The following is a 22,316-nucleotide window of genomic DNA, read 5'->3' on the forward strand; positions in this document are numbered from 1 at the left end:
TCCAGGTAGATCCTGGACATGTAAAAATTGAATTTTTTCACTTTAAAAGTTAAAACAAAACTTATTTGACAAAAGTGGCTTCTTTAAAGGGCGAATATAGGTTGGATATAATATGAGCTTATATCAAAGGTGCAATTATATACATTATGAATAACTCAAGCAAATAAAGATATTCCATTGGATAAGGCCGTTATGGCTAAAAACCTAGACAAGTTGGGCCAATTCATGACGTCAAAGGAGTGGTTCCCTACAATATTCAAATACCCATATTCACAACAGGATGCGTGTAGAGTTTGCATAAATAGTGTTGTTATTTTGCAGTACAAATAAATGAGAAAAAGGTTTCTGGAAAAAAACTTCCTAGACAGTACTGAAAATCTGATTATTTAGGAAAATATTAATATTAAATACTAGGAAAATATTTACGGAGAAAATTTGTCCCCCCCCCCCTTCTACGCAAATGAAAGTCATGTTGAGATTAAAATAGCAGACGGGACGACATACATAACATAAACAATCAAAGTTTATATGTGTGTGTCAGGCCAAGTTGGCTGTACTTATCATTAGGTAATAATTTATTTTTTTAAATGTAGCGTATACAGGTAGTTCCAATTATGACTAAATTCCACTGGAATGAAACCAGTTCAAAGTCAAACCCATGACTAAAAATCATGTATTGTATTTTATTTTATTGTGGACAATTGAAAAAAATAAAATTAATCGATTTATTGGCCCCAACTAAACTGCAGAATAGATTTTGTTTCCTAAGTGAAATTAACATCAAAACCTAACTTTTATTACCTACTTTTCATCTGTTATCCTTTTGAATTTAGTGGAATGGGATTGATATAATCTAAACGAATAAGCTGACAACTAAACTAATTTATTTATAGGAATTTGTATATATGAGAGGTTTTAGCCAGGAAAGAGAACATTCAAGCCCTTTTTTCAGTTAATGGACCCTCCATGGTGTCTCAGACCTTGACCTGTAGAAGAATTTACCACTAGTTCCAGGTAAAATTGTTTTTAAACTTATATCAACAGTTTGTTTATTAAACCGAAATAGCACGAGAAAAAAGCCTTTAAGTTATCTTCTACTAGCAACTTGTATTCAAAGCAAAAATGTATAAAAATAGAGGGAGGGAGGAGCTGTCGACGACCACTCATGTTTAATTTATGAATCGGGAGTGAAAGTTGAACATCTATAGTAGTTAAATATTGTTGTGCTTTGCTAGGTATTTAATATTCGGGAATAGTCCCTTTTGTGGCAACGCCTCTTAAGGGGCGATTCATGTTTTTTTAAATAGCTTTTTATAGGTCATTTTAGGTTAGGTTATATTGGGTTAGCGGTGATTGCCCCACAGGGTTAGGCAATTAACTCCGCAAGGTTAGAGCCCACCGCAGGGGCTAGAAATAGGAGAAAAACAACTGTGAAAAATACGAAGAATCGCCCCTTAAGGTGCGTTAACACGAAAGGGACTATACCCCTAGATTCTCAGCCACATTTGTATTACAAAATTTTCCACGAATATTAAAACAAAATCATCGGCCCCTCTGGACTAACAAAACTTGTTTTAATCTAATTTTTCATTTGTATATCCACGTAAAGCTGTCTATAATAAGATGCTATAATAGTTATTTATTTCATCGTATTATAAATAGCTTTCCACGGATGAAAAAGGTACAATTATAAGATTAAAAACTTTTTTTTAGCCCCCTAGTCTATAACCTAACCTAATTATAAAAAAATATTGTTCTCGGGTGTTGGGGGGGGGGGGGGGGGGAAGGAATAATGGGTACCAAAATTTTCAAAGTGTCTTAATTTTTCTAGGACTACTGAAAATCTGCTATATAACGAATTTTTGTCCATCCATGATTGTATTATAGTACCTAAAGAGTTTTTTTTTTGTAAAAAAAAACGTTCATCCTTATTATTGCTGCGCTTCTTATGGACCTAATCACTCTTATTATCAGCAAGATAGAGTTGGAGGTGCATGAGAAAGTCAAGCTGCCCATGAAGAAGGTGCTGGAAACAGAGAAGAATGGTTTAACCATGGATCTTGCCACCCTTGCCAAGGTATGTACAGGGGACAAGACAATGGACAATGAATTGACAACAGGGGTATGGGGGTCCGACTTTTCAGCTTTCCGTGCACAGTAATATGAAGAAGAAAAAACATATAATATATTGCATTTACATTGTCATTCAAAGGTACATAGTTTTAAGTTATTTAAGGCCATTATGAATCAGCTAGTAGCCTTAAAAGTATAAATATTTTTTTTGGTGATATAATCGATGCCAGGAGCATTCTACGACAGGGGTGTATATTCTGCACAAGATTTGTTTTTTCCCCTGCCACAAATTTTAAAAATCCCTCCCCACATATTTTTTTACCAAGGAGGGAGGGGGGGATGGAAAAATATTTAAAGAACTCTAGGTATATATTATTCATTTATCCCCACACATTTTTTTTCACCAAGGAGGGAAGGGGGGGGGGGGGAGAATGGAAATTTTTTTTTCTCAGTTCTCTTAATTTTTATTTTTTTTCCAAACCACATATTTTTTATCCCCCCACCCCCTCTTTTAGTAGGGTCAATTTTGCAGAATATTCACCCCTGTTATACTGTGAGCTGCACAAAATCCATAATATTTTTATATTTAGATTGAGATGATCCAAAGCCAATATCTTGAAGATAGCTGTGACGTTAGCAATAGCCAATCCTTGCTACCTCTATACTTCATACATCATTATACTCGATTTCCAGAATAATATATTTAATTTCAATAAAATAATAATATAATACTAATCTAGCTCTATTTATATGTAAACTTGTAGCTGCTCTATTACTATACTAATGGTATCAAAGTCCACCATTTCTTTTAGTTTCACTTATATTAGACAGAAACCAGTATGACAGCCATAAGAGCGACAAAGAATATGCGAGCAAAAATAACATTTAACATAAGAATGAAAACATCTATAAAATCTAAGCTTGATTATACAATACAGATAACCTAGATAAACTCTTGAGGATGGGATACACCATTAGGTGTTTTTTTTGGTGTATCTCTGAACCAAATCTTGCTACTGACAACCAACCCTTTGATTGCACTACCTTTGAGAAGTATTAAGTGCATGGTAATGAGTTGCGCCTGTTTTGGGCCAAGACATTCCCGAGACTTTAACTATTTATGTCGCGTGCCTGACATAGCAGCAGTAGAAACCATTTTCTCATATTCATTCGAATCCGGTGGATAGGAACCGGTTCTCATCCATACGAAAAAACTATGTCTAGCATCGTATTATATACAGTTTTCTACGAATATAGAAATGTACAATCATAAGATTAAAACTAGTTTTTTTAGCCCCGTGGTGCCGAAGGCACCACGGGGCTAAAAAAACTAGTTTTAATCTTATAATTGTACATTCTATATCCGCGGAAAGCCGTTTATAATACGATACGAGAAATAACTATTAACGTATTTAGTTATGACATGATGTCGGGCCGAGATTCTAATGAAAGATGTCATAAATGTTTCCTCCTGCTGCTATGTCAAAAGCGCATCTTTAATAGTTAGAGTTGGGGGAATGCCATGCCTTAAAATAGGCTAACCTTTATAATGCATAGTTAAGACTTGCAGACAAAGGTTCTGCAATCAAAGAGTACGTTGTCTGTTACTTGCATCATAATCAGGGTGTATGGATAGCAAAGGAGAGTTAGCTTAGGCTCCAGGGATCTACAGGTATAAGACAATGGTCAATAAAGAAATGTACAATGAGTAATAAACCGTTATCATAAAACTCAGGGGACTAGTGTAATAAACAGCCTATTGTCCAATCCCTCTCTGGATAGACTCTCCTTGGTTGTTGGACCCGACCTAAAGTTTCATGGACAGAAGCTCATCTATTTTAAGCTGTAACAAAAGGGGACTGTACACAAATGAGAGCCACATTCCAAAAGTGAAAAACTTTATTATTGAAAATCTTTGACAGACATATGGACAAAGCAAATGAAAATCAGTAAAAGAAATATGGAGTAGCTTCGCATTTAATTAGTGTGAATGATGCACCTAAGTAATCTTTTATCAAATACTTTGAGCATTGATTTTCACAATGTTTCACATTTGAATTGCGCTTCATGGAAATACCCCTTTATTAAAAGCTTTATTCATTATTTTTTTTAACAGTTTCAGATATTAAAATTGAGAGGCTTTATTATTGTGTGGGTGTAATTTCATGTATAGGGATGAGAAACAAACATATGTAAAGAAAAAGTGGTGCTTTATTTAAAACTAGGGGCAGTTAAGGTAGGAGGAGGAAAAGTCGACCTCATCCCATTTAAAATTTGATTTTCAAAAGAGTAAAAAAATATATTTTTGGGGGTAGGGGGGAGAAGACACAATCCCCAAAAATAGTTTAAAACCTTCACAGTACCTAGAAGAAGCTACACTGTGAAGAAAAACCATATCGGGTCAGCAGTTAGCGAGATCCTTCGGGACAGACAAAAAAACGCTTATTACTTTATATAATAGGACTAGCGGCTACGCCCCTAGAAGCCTCTAGGGGCACTTAATTTAGGAGGGGGAAAAGTCGGCCTCATCCCATATTAAATTTGAGTTCCAAAAGAATAAAAAAAATATTTTTTGGGGGGAGGGGGGTGAAGACACCCACTCAAAAAATAGTTTAAAACCTTCCCAGAACCTATAAGAAGCTTCCCTGTAAAGGAGAACAATATTGGTTCAGCGGTTAGTGAGATCCTTCGGGACAGACAAAAAACGCTTACTACTTTATATAATAAGAAGAAGATTAAGTTTTACCTCTGAGACTCACCCTTTCCTTATATTCGAAGAAAGAGGGAGTGCTTTCTTCTTCGTTTTTAAGTAGGTTACAACAATCTTTTGGAAACCAAGCATAACAAACACCCATGGCCGATTAAGGGAAAAAAAGTAAATTTTTCGGTTGATTGATATGAACAAGCGTGTTCGATTATTTAAGATATTAAGAATAATAAACTTTTGGGGGCCCGGTGATGCTTCGGGTACAAGTCCGCTACACGCCACCATGAACGTACACTGAATTTGTGTTGTAATGTAACGTCCTCAAATGACAAGGATATCAAGTAAGGGATCATCCATTAGACAATCAACTCTTTGATAGCTTGACCTTTGTCTAGAAAAGCACGGTAATGAGTTGCGGCTATGTTGTGCCAAGGCATTCCCCCTACTCTCTATTTTTTTTGTCGCTCACTAGACATAGCAGCAGTAACATCTCAGTTCATGATGTGGTTTAGGGCCGAGATTCAAACCTAGCACTTCCCGACAACAAGCGGATGCACTACGTGTTACGCCACTGTTAAGTGTTAGATATACAAATAGTCTAACAATTATGCGGACAGATACGTTAAAGATTAGATGCTACATAATTAAAAAAAAATTTTTAAAATAATAAGTGTTCACTTCTTCTCCTTTTATAATTGTTCATCTAAGCATTCTATTTGTTTTTTTTTTCTTCACATTTTTTGATAAAAAGTAGTTAGGTATTAACTTCTTTTATATTTCTTAATTCAAAATCTAACTTATCAGCGACACACATAGTTGAAGTAGGGGGAAAGCAGTCCGACTGTTATGGATGTTTTAGTTAATTATGCTTCCTAATGATGGGAATGTTGACAGGAGTTTTCAGCAGTTTATCTTTAAACAAGTGCCAAAAAAATCATGTTTCATAAAAAAAACTTTCATATGGACAGACTGACATTTCAAATAATAGAGTAGCTTCGCTATTACGAAGAACACCTTCCCCTTTCAGTAAAATAAAAAATACAAAAGTTTTGAAATGTTTTGCATTTATTAGTTTATTTCATAACATAACAATAACATAATAGAATGTGTACTAAAGTTTTAATTTAACAATAATATTATTAAAGTATAACAATGTAAAAAGCAAAGTAATCCTTGGTAGGTCTAATTTCCCTAAATCGAACAAAAAATTGGAAAAGTAATGGCTAACGGCTGCCGGCTCAGTCGTTTTAAGGTTTTTTTTAGGGCAAAATTTTTGAAAATAACACCAATAAACTTTTTAAAATTTTCTAGTACCATCTGTTTAACTGCTAGAATCGACTAAAAAGGGCTGGTAGAAGCTATAAAATGCCAAGAGTACCATTTTTAGACCGAAGAATGTAAAACTATCATTCAAAAAGTTGATTCCTCCGTATTTAATGATGGATTTGCCCTGAAAAAAGCCAAAAACCGGCTTAACGGCTGAGCCGCCAGTCAATACTTTTTCCAATTTTATATTCGATTTAGGGAAAATAGACCTACCAAGGATTACTCATGCAAAATTTCAGATCGAAATTCGAATTCTAAGTGCCATTTATACATTGACTTTGAGATGGTTGCATTAACCCACCCTCCCCTTGCTTCACCGCTAGATGCATATTCATCACACTTGAGGAAGGAGAGGGTCAGGTTTGTCAACCACCATAAAGGGTGGGGGGCGTAAAGAAATTTAAACTTAAACCGTGAGCAAAATGGTCTAAATATTGAGCTAGACACTTGAAACTTGGTACATAAGCCTAGTCCTATAGGTACTACATCTAAATGGCGAAAAAATTCAAATTTTTTTATTTTAGGTTAGGTCAGGTAAGAAAAACCCTGCGGAAATGGGCGAAAATGGGGTTATTAGGCCATTTTTGGTCTATTTTGATGTTGAAACTTACCTTTAATTGTTTTTTATTACGTTTTTTCCTTGAATACACTATGTCTATTAAACAAGGACATTATTTAAAATGATTCAGCAAGTCGGGGACCGACCCCAGTAGGCTAGGTGAGTGGCTCGAAGGAGTAAAGTGCATTTTTTCTAAAGTTTGTGTGTCATATATCAAATCTGTTTTTTTTTTGAGTTTTGGTACCAAACTTGCTGAATCATCTTAAATAATGTCCTTATGAATAGACAAAAAGTTTCTAAGGAAAAAACTTAAGAAAAAAAATTAAAAGTGAGTTTTTACATCAAATTACACCTAACCTTAAAATAAAAAAAAATGATTTTTTTTTCATTTAGATGTAGTATCTATGGGACTATGCTTATGTACCATTTTCAAGTGTCTAGCTCAATATTTAGACCATTATGCTCACAGTTTAAGTTTAAATGTCATTAACCCCCCCCCCCCCGCCTTATTTTTAAAGAAAATAAAAATTTTACGGATAATATTTATTCTATTACCTAGCGACATCAAAATAGAAAGAACAACATCCATAAAAGCGAAGCTCTGAAACTGTAGGACAAAAGGGCATTAACACTTGTAGAGTGTCAGAACTGAATAATCAGAATATAAATGTATAAGAATCGAAGCAAAATTGTAAAGGGGGGAGGCGGATGAGCCACTTTTTGAAACCAAAAGTAAAACGCACATGATCTTAGCCCATAAAAGAGTTACATCTCTAAAATTCGGCACAGCAGTTGCTTTTGTGAGAACAATATGGAACTGTGAAGAAACGGCGGCAGAACAGCCGCTCCCGCTGAAAACCCCCGTTTCCCGCCGAAATATTTTTTTACTTTTTTCGCCAAATTATACAGTTCTAGAACATCAGAGATAAACTTTTTTCTCATAAAAATTTCCCTTACATTTTTACGTGACACTGGTAATATTTCAAACATGTCAATATTAAAACAAGGATGACAACATCCATAAAAGCGAAGCACTGAAACGGTAGGACAAACGGACGTTAACACTTGTATAGTTTCAGAACAGAATAATCCTAATATAAATGTATAAAAGTCAAAGCAAAATTGTGAGTAAATTTGTTAAAAACTTCTTGAACAGGATAATGTTTATGGACATACTTACATTTTAAGGACTTGATTATAGAGTTGCTTCGTTTATTACATTATACTTTGTTGTCCCAGGAATCAATATACCAAAAATCAGATCAATCGGATAATTAGATCACATAAAAATTTGATGTTAAAAAAGTAAAAAAATCATCATGTTTAAAATATACTTACGGACATTTTGGTAATGATTATAGAGTTCCTACGCTTTCTAACTCGTACCTTACAATTAAAGGAATCACCGTGCAAAATTTGAAATCGATAGGACAATTCTAACATGCCTAAATTAACGAAAAAAGCTTTTTAAAAAAGTAAAAAAATCAACTTGTTTAAAATGGACGTACGTACATTTTGGTAGTGATTATAGAGTTGCTATGCTTTTTAAATCGTACCTAACTACTACAGGAATCACCATGCAAAATTTGAAATCGATAGGACAATTCTAACATGCCTAAATTAACGAAAAAAGCTATCCGTTACGGACGGACGGACGGACCGACACTAATTATAGAAAAGCTTCGCTTTTAAAAATTGCAATTGTAAAATCTTACAAGTGTCAAGTGAAAAAATAAGGGAAATTTTTATGAAAAAAAAGTTTATCACAGATGTTTGAAAATTGTCTATTATGGCAAGAACAGGGGGAAAAAATTTCGGCGGGAAAAGGCAGCTCCATACTGCTCTCCACAAAAGCAACTAATGTTTAAGGACATACTTACATTTTAAGGACTTCATTAATATTATAAACTTATATATAATATTGTACTTGTCCCAGGAATCAGTATACCAAAAATCAGATCAATCGGATAATTAGATCATATAAAAAGGGGGGGGGTAAAATGTGGTGACTCGTCACACGACATACCAGCAATTTTATTTTGGGTGCTACTCCCTTAGTTTTAGAGATAATTGGATGAAATCTTTTGGGCTGGGTCACTAATTACCCCAACTATTGGTATCTTTCAAAAAAAACGGCGGCGGGACCGCCGCTCCCGCCGCCCGCCGCCGTTTTCCGCCGCCACCAAAAAATTTTTTTTTATTGCATTTCTCGACGAATTAGGCAATTTGGAATCATTTGAGACCATGTTATTTTTTTCAAATTCTCGTTTATCAAGGTATATCTTAAATACAGTGCTACTCCTGTGCTTTTAAAGATATTGAAACAAAATCTTTTTAGGTTGGTAAGTAAAAAATATTTGAATTAAGAAAACGGCGGTGGGACCGCCGCTCCCGCCGTCCAACGCCGTTTTCCGCCGCCACCAAAAAAAAATTTTTTATTGCATTTCTTGCCGAATTAGGCAATTTGGAATCATTTGAGACCATGTTATTTTTTTCAAAAAATTTTCCCCTTACAAGCAACCCTGCGGGGGGACTTAGTCATTTTTTTCAAATTCTCGTTTATCAAGGTATATCTTAAATACAGTGCTACTCCTGTGCTTTTAAAGATATTGAAACAAAATCTTTTTAGCTAGGTCAGTAAAAAATATTTAAATAAAAAATGGCAGAGGTACCACCGCGGAAAACGGCGGCGGGACCACCGCTCCCGCCGTCCACCACCGTTTTCCGCCGCCACAAGAAAAAAATTTTTTCATTGCATTTCTCGCCGAATTAGGCGATTTAGAATCATTTGAGACCATGTTTTTTTACTTACCCACCCAACACCTTAAAAGATAAAAGATTATGTTTAAAAAAAAAAAATTTTGGTGGCGGCGGAAAACTGCGGCGGACGGCGGGAGCGGCGTTTTCTTAATTCAAATATTTTTTACTTACCAACCTAAAAAGATTTTGTTTCAATATCTTTAAAAGCACAGGAGTAGCACTGTATTTAAGATATACCTTGATAAACGAGAAGTCCCCCCGCAGGGTTCCTTGTAAGGGGAAAAATTTTTGAAAAAAATAACATGGTCTCAAATGATTCCAAATTGCCTAATTCGGCGAGAAATGCAATAAAAAAAATTTTTTTGGTGGCGGCGGAAAACGGCGGCGGGCGGCGGGAGCGGCGGTCCCGCCGCCGTTTTTTTTGAAAGATACCAATAGTTGGGGTAATTAGTGACCCAGCCCAAAAGATTTCATCCAATTATCTCTAAAACTAAGGGAGTAGCACCCAAAATAAAATTGCTGGTATGTCGTGTGACGAGTCACCACATTTTACCCCCCCCCCCTATGTTGTTAAAAAAGTGAAAAGAAGAACATGTTGAAAATGGACGTACGGACATTCTGGTAATGATTATAGAGTTGCCACGCTTTCTGATAGTATCTGACTACTACAGGGATCACCATGCCAAATTTGAATTTAAGATATACCCACAGGGTTGCTTGTAAGGGGAAAATTTTTTGAAAAAAATAACATGGTCTCAAATTTGTATTTAAGATATACCCACAGGGTTGCTTGTAAGGGGAAAATTTTTTGAAAAAAATAACATGGTCTCAAATGATTCCAAATTGCCTAATTCGGCGAGAAATGCAATAAAATTTTTTTTTTGGTGGCGGCGGAAAACGGCGGGAGCGGCGGTCCCGCCGCCGTTTTCTTAATTCAAATATTTTTTTATTTACCAACCTAAAAAGATTTTGTTTCAATATCTTTAAAAGCACAGGAGTAGCACTGTATTTAAGATATACCTTGATAAACGAGAATTTGAAAAAAATGACTAAGTCCCCCCGCAGGGTTCCTTGTAAGGGGAAAAATTTTTGAAAAAAATAACATGGTCTCAAATGATTCCAAATTGCCTAATTCGGCGAGAAATGCAATAAAAAAAATTTTTTTGGTGGCGGCGGAAAACGGCGGCGGGCGGCGGGAGCGGCGGTCCCGCCGCCGTTTTTTTTGAAAGATACCAATAGTTGGGGTAATTAGTGACCCAGCCCAAAAGATTTCATCCAATTATCTCTAAAACTAAGGGAGTAGCACCCAAAATAAAATTGCTGGTATGTCGTGTGACGAGTCACCACATTTTACCCCCCCCCCCCCTTTGTTGTTAAAAAAGTGAAAAGAAGAACATGTTGAAAATGGACGTACGGACATTCTGGTAATGATTATAGAGTTGCCACGCTTTCTGATAGTATCTGACTACTACAGGGATCACCATGCCAAATTTGAAATCGATAGGAGAATTCTAACGTGCCTAAATTAACGAAAAAAGCTATACGTCACGGACGGACAGACCTACCCTAATTATAGGAAAGCTTTGCTTTTAAAAATAACTGTGGATTGAGAATTTCTACCCTTATTTTACTATTTTTATCATTATACAAAAGTAACAGGATCTGTGTATGTATGTTTGTCTTCCTAAATTTCTTCAGTGACACTTCATGGTATAACTTTCCTGAAAAATATGAAATTTCTTCAAAATAAAAAAATTAGTGACATGCACAGATACCCCCTTAAACCCAAATTGAGTGAAGTATAATACAGGCAACAATGGTGGTGTTAGTTTATTGTCAGAGGGGTGGATTCACCTTCCTATATGTCAACCGTCTAGCATACATACTTAAGAGTCAAATTATCTTTAATTCTTGAAATTACGAGCGAAATTATGCCATAGCAAGGGAAAAAAGGGACAGAAAGAGAATATATTAAAATTAAAAGAATATCATGAAACCTTTAAAAAATAAGGTTTATGTCTGTGTAAAGACTAGAATTGCATGTCATATGAATCTTCACTGAAAATTTCAGCTGTCTATCTTTTAAAAAGTTTTATGTCTTCTAATTCATGACCGACAGACAGACAGGCAAAAAAATTAAGACTAGATGTGCCTTTGTCATACATAGGAATTAGGGTTGGGCCGGATATCCGGCCATTTTCGATATCCGGCCAGTTACCTGATATTGAAACTATCCGGATAACGGATATCCGGCCGGAAGTCTTGTAATTAGCCGGATATCAAGCATTGGCCAGATATCCGGCTGGATACCGGATATTGAAACAATCCGGATACCGGTTTTCCGGTATCCGGTATCCAGCAAAAAAGTATTCAGCCCAACCCTAATAGGAATAGCTTAAATAGCAGCCGAAAAAATCAAATTTTCCTCATTGCGTCTCGGACTGACGCATGGACAAAGTGAATCATAGAGTAGCTTCGCTACTCAAAAAAAAACTCCCTTATTTTTACCTGTATTTATCTGTAAATTGTTGAACTTTATTTATCTGGTTTTTTAGACTTCATCCACTTTAAACATTTTCACCTGAAATTAAAAAAAATATTCTTTAATTAAGTCTTTTAAACTTTTGAGGTCTCAGCCAACTTCACAAGAATGAGAATATCCATGAAAGCAAAGATCAAATAAGATGGACAAACATATTGAGTAATATTTAAAGGAAACATTTTTTCAGTTGCGTGCACAGCATTTGTCATTCCCCTTAAACCAAAATCGAGCAGGGTGTAGACGGGTGTCAGATTCAGAGTGTGTTTTACTGACAAGAACATGAAATTGCTGGAAAAAATATTTAGTTGGTAAACAAGGATGACAACATCCATAAGTAGCGAAGCACAAAAAATCGTAAATGGGAATACGTATAGGTAGATTTAAAAGGTTTTTACTAAAATCAAGAATAGATTTATTGGAAAAAATAAACATGAAACCTTGTTTTATTTTGTATGATGACGATGGTCAAAGTAAATTATATTAAAGATGCTCATAACAATGGGAAAAACTATTTTGATACTGATATCCCATAAAAGTTTGAAAATTGGATCAAAATAGACAAAGATATGGGGAAATATATAAAACATATAAAAATAGCCAAAAACCTGATAAAAGGCAGCCTGGCCGCCATGGTTGTTTACGACAAAAAAATTAATTTTTAAATCCTTAACTTAAAAAATTGGGAAAATCGGACCATATATACTGAAGATATGGAAAAAAAAAGTGTTAAATATATAAAAAAAATAGCCTAAAACCTGCCAAAAAGGCAGTCTGGCCGTCATGGTTATTTTCTTTAAAAGACAGGAAATTTAATTTTGATATCTATAACTGAAAAATTTTTGAAAATCGGAATATAAACACTGAAGATATGGAGAAAAATGTTAAAAATATAAAAAAAACAGCCTAAAACCTGCTAAAAAGGCAGTCCGGCCATCATGGTTTTTTTCTTTAAAAGACGGGAAATTTAATTTTGATATCTATAACTGAAAAAATTTTGAAAATTGGACCATAAACACTGAAGATATGGAGAAAAATGTGAAAAATATAAAAATAGCCTAAAACCTGCTAAAAAGGCAGTCTGGCCTTCATGGTTGTTTCTTTAAACGACGGGAAATTAAATTTTGATATCTGTAACTGAAAAAAATTTTAAAATCGGACCATAAACACTGGAGATATGGAGAAAAATGTGAAAAATATAAAAATAGCCTAAAACCTGCTAAAAATCGGTCCGACCGCCAACGATGTTTTATAGTTAATTGTGCTCCTTAATGGTGGGAATGTTGTCAAAAAATTTGAGCATTCTATCTTTTATAGGAGCTGAGTAAATCCCATTTCCCCCATAGCGTTACGGACTGACGGACTGACGGACTGACTGACTGACGGACGGACGGACGGACAAAGTGAATTATAGAGTAGCTTCGCTACTAAAAATAATAAAAAAGTATACTACGATTAGAACAAAATTATCAAAAAGAGAGTAGCAAAAATTAGATGTATCCCAGACAGCTAATCCACAATAGAGTGAGACAGGGAGAAGGTTAATCAAAAAAGAGAAAGGGGAGGTTGAAGTGGTAAAGCTCCTTACACAACAATTCCCGTAAAAATAAAAACTTTGGTAGATTCAAAATAAGGTAGGTAAATAGAAATATGAGGTTAATAAAAACAATGCTTTTCTAAAATTATGGTTATTCTACAGTCTACACATCTATAAAGTTTAGCCTACTGGTCCAAACGTAATCATGAAAGCATAATAGTTCAATAATAAAGAGTAAATAATTTTCAAAATAATTGTTCAATATCCTGCCGAAACCACTTGTTATGAAATACTACGTACTTTAGAAAGGGTGTTTGTTATTGAAATCAGCTGACATATACGCACAGGGGTAGATAATTGCATTAAAAATACGTTTAGTAATGAATATTTATCAAAGTGGAATGTGTGACGTGTCAATGACGTCACACCAACGTACGCTTATTTGTAATTAAAATAATTACATTTAAAATTACGAAAATTAATGATTTTATGATCTTAAAAGATGCATGCAAATGTATTAATTAAATGAACATAAGTAAAGTAGTCAAAAAAAAGTCTTGTAAAGGGCTAAAATAAACGGTTTGTCGGCAATCTCATTTATCATATGTTCAATTGAAACAGAAAATTGCAAAATCTACTTAAGGATTTTTTTGAATTTTTAAATTTGGCATAGATATTCTAAAAGTATGAAATGGCACCTTTCATATAAGCTCATATCATATCGAACCTATATTCGCCCTTTAAAGATGGTAGGAAGTAATTTGAAGTAAAAATTGAAATTCTATACTTTAAAAGTTAGAACAAAACTTATTTAACAAAAGTGGCTTCTTTATGGATGGTAGGAAGTAATTTGAAGAAAATTTTGAAATCTGGCTCCAGGTTCAGGTACTGCAGGCCTCCAGGTGGATCCTGGACAGGTAAAAATTAAAATTTTTTACAAAAGTTGATACTTTATGGATGGTATTAAATACTTTAAAGAAAAATTTGAAATTGGGCTCCAGGTTCAGGTACTGCAAGCCTCCAGGTAGATCCTGGACATGTAAAAATTGAATTTTTTCACTTTAAAAGTTAAAACAAAACTTATTTGACAAAAGTGGCTTCTTTAAAGATGGTAGGAAGTAATTTGAAGTAAATTTTGAAATTTCAAAATTTTCTTCAAATTAGTTAATACCATCCATAAATTATCAACTTTTGTAAAATAAGTTTTGATCTAACTTTTAAAGTGAAAAAATTCAATTTTTACATGTCTAGGATCTACCTGGAGGCTTGCAGTACCTGAACCTGGAGCCCAATTTCAAATTTTTCTTTAAAGTATTTAATACCATCCATAAAGTATCAACTTTTGTTCAATAAGTTTTGTTCTAACTTTAATAGAAAAAAATTTTAGTTTTTACCTGTCCAGGATCCACCTGGAGGCCTGCAGTACCTGAACCTGGAGCCAGATTTCAAAATTTTCTTCAAATTACTTCCTACCATCCATAAAGAAGCCACTTTTGTTAAATAAGTTTTGTTCTAACTTTTAAAGTATAGAATTTCAATTTTTACCTGTCCAGGATCTACCTGGAGGCCTGCAGTACCTGAACCTGAAGCCCGATTTCAAAATTTTCTTCAAAATAGTTCATACCATCTATAAAGAAGCCACTTTTTTTAAATAAGTTTTTTTCAAACACTTAAAGTAAAAAATTACTTTTTATCTGTCCAGGATCCACCTGGAGGCCTGCAGTACCAGAACCTGGAGCTCAATTTCAAAATTTTCTTCAGATTAGTTAAAACCATCTATAAAGAAGCCACTTTTGTAAAAATAAGTTTTGTTTTAATTTTTAAAGTAAAATTTTTTTACTTTTACCTGTCTAGGATCCACCTGGAGGCCTGCAGCACCTGAACCTGGAGCCCGATATCAAAATTTTCTTCAGATTAGTTAATACCATCTATAAAGAAGCCACTTTTGTAAAAATAAGTTTTGTTCTAACTTTTAAAGTAAAAATTATCAATTTTTACCCGTCCAGGATCCACCTGGAGACCTGCAGTACCTGAACCTGGAGCCTGATTTCAAAATTTTCTTCAAATTAGTTCATACCATCAATAAAGAAGCCACTTTTGTTAAATAAGTTTTGTTCTAACTTTTAAATTAAAAATTTTCAATTTTTACCTGTCCAGGATCCACTTGGAGGCCTGCAGCACCTGAACCAGGAGCCCGATTTCAAAATTTTCTTCAAATTAGTTCATACCATCCATAAAGAAGCCACTTTTGTTAAATAAGTTTTGTTCTAACTTTTAAAGTAAAAATCTTCAATTTTTACATGTCCAGGATCCACCTGGAGGCCTGCAGCATCTGAACCTGGAGCCCGATTTCAAAATTTTCTTCAGATTAGTTAATACCATCTATAAAGAAGCCACTTTTGTTAAATAAGTTTTGTTCTAACTTTAAAATTAAAAATTTTCAATTTTTACCTGTCCAGGATACACCTGGAGGCCTGCAGTACCAGAACCTGGAGCCCGATTTCAAAAATTTCTTCAAATTAGTTCATACCATCCATAAAGTACAAACTTTTGTTAAATAAGTTTTGTTCTATCTTGAATTTTCAATTTTTACCTGTCCAGAATCCACCTGGAGGCCTGGAGTACCGGAACCTGGAGGCCGCATCCAAAATTTTTTTAAAAATAGGAAAACTACATCCCAAAAGGAAACTTTTTTGCCAAATAACCTCTCCATTATCTCCAAAGACAAAGCCTATAATCACTGTTTACGCAAAAGTGTCAGAACTTCCCCCCCCCCTTAATGCATAAATCCCTTAAAAAATTATTATTTTATCATAATCAATCTTTAAAAGAGGAGAAAAGTGCCAAAAAACCTTATTTTTAGTAGCGAAGCTACTCTATAATTCACTTTGTCCGTCCGTCCGTCAGTCCGTAACGCTATGGGGGAAATGGGATTTACTCAGCTCCTATAAAAGATAGGAAGCTGAAATTTTTTGACAACATTCCCATCATTAAGGAGCACAATTAACTATAAAACATCAATGGCGGTCGGACGGCTTTTTAGCAGGTTTTAGGCTATTTCTTTATTTTCCACATTTTTCCTCATATCTTTGGTGTTTATGGTCCGATTTTCTAAATTTTTTCAGTTAGATATATCAAAATTAAATTTCCGTCGTTTGAAGAAAACAACAATGACGGCCAGACTGCCTTTTTGCAGGTTTTTGGCTATTTTTATATTTTTTACATTTTCCCCCCATATCTTTGGTGTTTATGGTCCGATTTTCAAACTTTTTTCAGTTAAAGATATCAAAATTAAATTTCCCTTCGTTTGAAGAAAACAACAATGACGGTCAGACTGCCTTTTTGCAGGTTTTTGGCTATTTTTATATTTTTTTACATTTTCATCCATATCTTTGGTGTTTATGGACCGATTTTCAAAATTTTTTCAGTTAAAGATATCAAAATTAAATTTCCGCTCATTTGAAGAAATCAACAATGACGGTCAGACTGCCTTTTTGCAGGTTTTTGGCTATTTTTATATTTTTTACATTTTCCCCCATATCTTTGGTGTTTATTAATCGATTTTCAAAATTTTTTCAGTTAAAGATATCAAAATTTAATTTCCCGTCGTTTGAAGAAAACAACAATGACCGTCAGTCCCATCCACAAAATTTTGTGCTTCGCTACTTATGGATGTTGTCATCCTTGTTTTTGCTTTGTTTTGGATTTGCATAATATGTTTGTTCACCAGTATTTCCCTCAAATGCTGTTTTTGAGATCTTGTGCTTTATTGGTGCTGATTAATTAAAAAATAACAGTGGAATTTTGTAACCAAAAGAGGCATCTACATTTTATATTTATTGTAAAATCATCCTAAATGAATAATAAAGCTGCTATTTTGAAAATTCAGATTTGCATAATATGTTTGTTCGGGGTTTATTTCGAAATAACCTTTTGAAGCAATATGCAGCTTAATATATAGGTCAAACAAACATTTAGGATAAGTTTCTCATTTCTATACTTTTTGTTAAAAAGGGGTAGTTTCACGAAATGCATTTGAACTTAATTTAGTGAACCGCATTTTTTTCCCTTGTTAATGGGTTAAACTACATTTATACAGGGAGTAAGGGAGGGGACAATGGATCGAATATTCAATTTTTAGGAGTCTCAGACTTTGGGTGCTGGCTTAAAGGGAATGTGCACGAATACAGCAGATTCTGACTGACTTTGGGTACTTGCGCATCAATGCCCCGCTAACTAGCTGAGCTAGTTTTAAATATACAGACAGAAAAATTTGTTATTAATGGCTGGTTTTAACAAATATTTTTTCCCAAGAAAATGTCATTTCATGTATAGAAACTCTTCTACTGTGATATTTATGTATTAAATAATCTAAGAACCGCTAGAATTTAGGGGTCAGTTATAAATATATGAGAAGGGTTGAGGTAGTTCTAAACAAGATTTTACAGAATGTTTACTACATTGTGATGGGGTGATAATTTAATTTTCAAGTAAATGATTTTTTTCTTAGAACTAATTTTGTTCTAAATTAGGTTACCATGATCCCTTTACAATTTTAGTAAAATTTTCTTGATAAATCTGGTTTTCATTGCTTTTCAGCGAACCCTCTTAAATTGAATTAATTGCCCATTGTCCCCTCCCTTACTCCCTGACATTTATATAGCATAAATTTGAAATAACTTCAATTTTCTACCACGTAGTTTTTAAAATATCAAGACTTGAAAATAGTCTTTTTGTGATATATGCAATTTAAAAAGACGATTTTCAAGTCTTGATATTTTAAAACTATGTGGTAGAAAATTGAAATTCTTCGAAATATATGCCATATTAATGTAGTTTAACCATTTAACCAGAATAAATGCGGTTCACTAAGTTAAGTTCAAATGCATTTCGTGAAACTACCCCTTTTGTCTGACAAAGTTTTCAGGAATTGTTGACATTGTTTGAAAGACAATACCTTCGTGTTTATTTTGTTTAGTTGGACAATGTAACGTGTAATTGCTATCCTCATTCGGTGGACTAGCACATCCCAAAAATATATTAAATTTTAAATTAAATAATATCAGGACAACTCTACTCTATAAATAGGGTCATCCGCCCGTATGACAGTCAATTTACAAAAATATATTTTCTCATTGGTTATGAAAGTTAAAGTTCTTATTACAATTGTGCATTAGATCTTTTCATGAAAATACCCTTTCTCAAATTTCATTCTTCTGCTAACCTAAAAAGTTACTTTAGGGGCCTAGAAATACATGTACAAAATTTCAGCTCTTTATCTCTACTGGCGACCTAGCGCCAGGCATGTAAAATATCAACAGATAACGGTAGCACGGCGGTTTTAACAATATCTCGGTAATGTGCAGGTTTTAAGCTCTTCTGCATATTTCAATTTAAACACATAAGGCCTAAGATATTATATCCAAAAAATCTTTTGTCAAAGTCCACTCTACACCTAGCGCCAGTCAGTTTTCTAAAATCATGCATTTTATACCTGTGAAAAATGAAATCGCCAGCGCTAGGTGTAGAGTAGACTTTGACAAAAGATTTTTAGGATATCATATCTTAGGCCTTATGGGTTTAAGTTGAAATATGCAGAACACCTAAATTCACCTTCCAAGCCATTCTCTAAGCATTTTAAATTTTTTCATGAAATAACGGGATTTCAAAACTGCCTTTTGAAAAGGCCCAAAAAATATCTGTACCCCTGCTTAACCCCCTAACAGACCCCCCCCCCCTCTTTCTCTGCTCCTGTTACAGATAGAGACGTAAAACTTTTTTCTGGTGGTTCATGTGTATTTTTAGAGAAAATTACTTTTTCTAGTCATAGCGGTCAGACCGCTCCTTATCTGCTTTTAAGCGGCCAGCTGCTAAATATTAAAACTGCTGTAGAGCAGCCAATTTTAAAGCTAAGAAAAACAAACTATTATTTTTTATAACCAAAAAAATACCTTTTCTGACCATCGCCGATAACGACAAATGGCGGTTGGCATCGCTAAATAATATTTTTATCTGTTTATTGTTACAACTTAATAAGATATTATTTTCAGTTTTAAAAAAATGGGCGCTTCCAGCACCAAAACCGGCAAAAACAGGCAGTTAAACTACTGTACCCCTACTTAACCCCCTAACAGACCCCCCCCCCCCTCTATCTCGGCTCCTGTTACAGATAGAGACGTAAAGCTTTTTTCTGGTGGTTCATGTGTATTTATATAGAAAATTACTTTTTAGAATAGTAGAAACAGACTGCAGAGCCCAAATTTGAATTAAGTCCCCAATTAACTTTTTTTTGGGGAATTAAAAATTAATTTTTACTGTTGCTCCCGTCATTTTGACCAGAGCAAAAGGTCTTTTTTACTTGGGGTTATATTGTGGCTTTTAGACCAATTTATATAATTCACTTTATATTGATACGACGCCAACCGCCATTTTACCATCAAAATTGGCGGTTTCCGTTATTTGTCGTTTTTCGGGGATGGTCAGAAAAGGTATTTTTTTGGTTATAAAAAATAATAGTTCGTCATAAAATTTGGTTTTCTTAGCTTTATAATTGGCTGCTCTACAGCAGTCTTAATATTTAGCGGCTGGTCGTTAAAAAGCGGATAAGGAGCGGTCTGACTGCTATGACTAGAAAAAGTAATTTTCTCTAAAAATACACATGAACCACCAGAAATAAGTTTTACGTCTCTATCTGTAACAGGAGCCGAAATAGAGGGGGGGGGGGTCTGTTAGGGGGTTAAGTAGGGGTACAGAAGTTTAACTGCCTGTTTTTGCCGGATTTGGTGGTTATTTCATAAAAAAATTTAAAATGCTTAGAGAATGGCTTGGAAGGTGAATTTAGGTGTTCTGCATATTTCAACTTAAACACATAAGGCCTAAGATATGATATCCCAAAAATCTTTTGTCAAAGTCTACTCTACACCTAGCGCTGGCGATTTCATTTTTCACAGGTATAAAATGCATGATTTTAGAAAATTGACTGGCGCTAGGTGTAGAGTAGACTTTGACAAAAGATTTTTTGGATATAATATCTTTGGCCTTATGTGTTTAAATTGAAATATGCAGAAGAGCTTAAAACCTGCACATTACCGAGTTATTGTGCTACCGTTATCTGTTGATATTTTACATGCCTGGCGCTAGGTCGCCAGTAGAGATAAAGAGCTGAAATTTTGTACATGTATTTCTAGGCCCCTAAAGTAACTTTTTAGGTTAGCAGAAGAATGAAATTCGAGAAAGGGTATTTTCATGAAAAGATCTATTGTGCATATTTGTGCATTTTATAATATTAACAGCCATATCACTCCTTGAATAATCATATACATTTCTTAGATTTTAACAATGAAAGATAGTTTTTTTTATCGCCTATTTGCCACCCCCCCCCCCCTCCCGGAAAATTATTTTTTTTCGTGCAACCATCCAATATATTATTAAGTTTCTTTTCCTGTCGATGGCCAATGCAGTATGTACTTACACTTGAAGGGGGCCAAATTCCAAGCAAGCTTAAATCAAATTCCAACTACTTGTATACATATAAAATATATACCTATATGAGATTGAGATATTCTGGGAAAGAAAGATGTTAGAACATTTAATATCTTCTTTGACCCTAAATCCATATATAAAATCAAGTAACAGGATCTATGTCTGTCTGTCCTGAGTGATCTTTGTAACCGCTGAACTTATATGGTTAACCTTTACAGTGTAGCTACTCATTGGTCCTGAGAAGGTTTGTAATTATTTTGGGGGAGGGTCTTCTTTGTCACAACACTGTTTAAGTAACTCTGTATCCGATGGACATACGATATGTCGTAATTTTAGAATACCTAGGCTTATAATATTATTAGGGATATTTAATAATTTGATATTATTCTTGTGTATTTTCTCATATGAATATTTATTATCTGTGTAGGTATATAAAAAGGTCAAAGGAAAATAAATGTATGTAAATGATGTTTTTATGGATTATTTGAAGACTTAACTAATCCCTGGATAAACCCTGTCTTTTATTCTCTCTAACCTTTTATTATTCTTAACATTATTTACATTACGAGCATTTACACACACGTATCAGAGGACGTCTTGTTATATTATAATAAAAATGTCAAGATTTTTTTTAATGTAAACGTTTCCCTTTATAGAATGACTGGATTTTTTTCTCTAGCTAGAATAATTTTAAAATATGATAAAGAATCTATAAAATTGGCCAATTTAGACAGACAAGTAGACTTCTTGACAGTCTTTTGTTTTTATTTTCGAAAAAAAAACATACAATAACCAAATTTTTCTTGAAAAAACTGTTTTAAAGATATTAGGGACAAGATGAGAAAACGAAGTAGCGGGTTTTGTCTTATTTTCACAGTAGCTTTTCTCCTATTTCTCCTTTCAAAAGGTACTGTGAAAATGCGATGTTTTCTTTTTATGCTCCGAAAGTTCTTTAATATCAGGAAAATGTAAAATAAAATGCCTACCTTTGACCAGAAGAAAACATTTCCACAATCCGAGCCCGACACAACATATTCACTGCGGGGTCCAAAAAAGTTGACACCCTTGACGGTGGCACTGTTCCTAATTATAAAGACAAACTGTCATAAATCATAACATTCTTTTTAATTTGTAAGCCATAAGCACTTGGTTATAAAATTAACCAAGCCACTTTCTACAGTGTTCTGCATTTTCGCACAGGTATGTTAATTGTTACCTCAGCCTAGAGTAGTTTAGATTTTCTTGAGTAGCCCTGCAGATATTAGCCCAACAAGATTAGGACCCCCAAAGGGGTTAGAAAAAAACGACCCACCCACCCTAAAAGGGAGGTTGC

The 22,316-nt window shown here is 34.2% G+C and overlaps 1 protein-coding gene and 2 long non-coding RNA genes across 6 annotated transcripts in view; 1 reads left to right on the forward strand and 2 right to left on the reverse strand.

The window, feature by feature from the left end:
• Positions 1-22,316, reverse strand: part of LOC145313491 (DDB1- and CUL4-associated factor 8) — a 69,178-nt gene that overhangs the window by 14,799 nt on the left and 32,063 nt on the right. For both annotated transcript variants that reach the window (XM_080152926.1, XM_080152925.1), the window contains exon 16: positions 21,970-22,066. In XM_080152926.1, the coding sequence (XP_080009052.1) occupies positions 21,970-22,066 (97 nt within the window). The remainder of the gene's footprint in view (positions 1-21,969; positions 22,067-22,316) is intronic.
• On the forward strand, positions 472-2,808 carry LOC145313485 (uncharacterized). Of its 3 annotated transcripts, none has more exons than XR_013877344.1 (4): positions 472-567; positions 953-1,014; positions 1,975-2,077; positions 2,664-2,808. It is a non-coding gene; the product is annotated as an uncharacterized LOC145313485 (long non-coding RNA). The 3 variants fall into 3 exon arrangements; XR_013877345.1 differs by having other exon boundaries at positions 491-567; positions 1,979-2,077; XR_013877343.1 differs by lacking the exon at positions 472-567 and having other exon boundaries at positions 894-1,014.
• On the reverse strand, positions 5,828-12,036 carry LOC145313486 (uncharacterized). Its single transcript, XR_013877346.1, has 3 exons — positions 11,934-12,036; positions 11,046-11,146; positions 5,828-7,220 (listed from the first exon to the last, which is right to left on the reverse strand). It is a non-coding gene; the product is annotated as an uncharacterized LOC145313486 (long non-coding RNA).

Source organism: Acartia tonsa, chromosome 3 (genome assembly GCF_053477335.1).
Source record: "Acartia tonsa isolate MP-2025a chromosome 3, ASM5347733v1, whole genome shotgun sequence".
NCBI lineage: Eukaryota > Metazoa > Arthropoda > Copepoda > Calanoida > Acartiidae > Acartia > Acartia tonsa.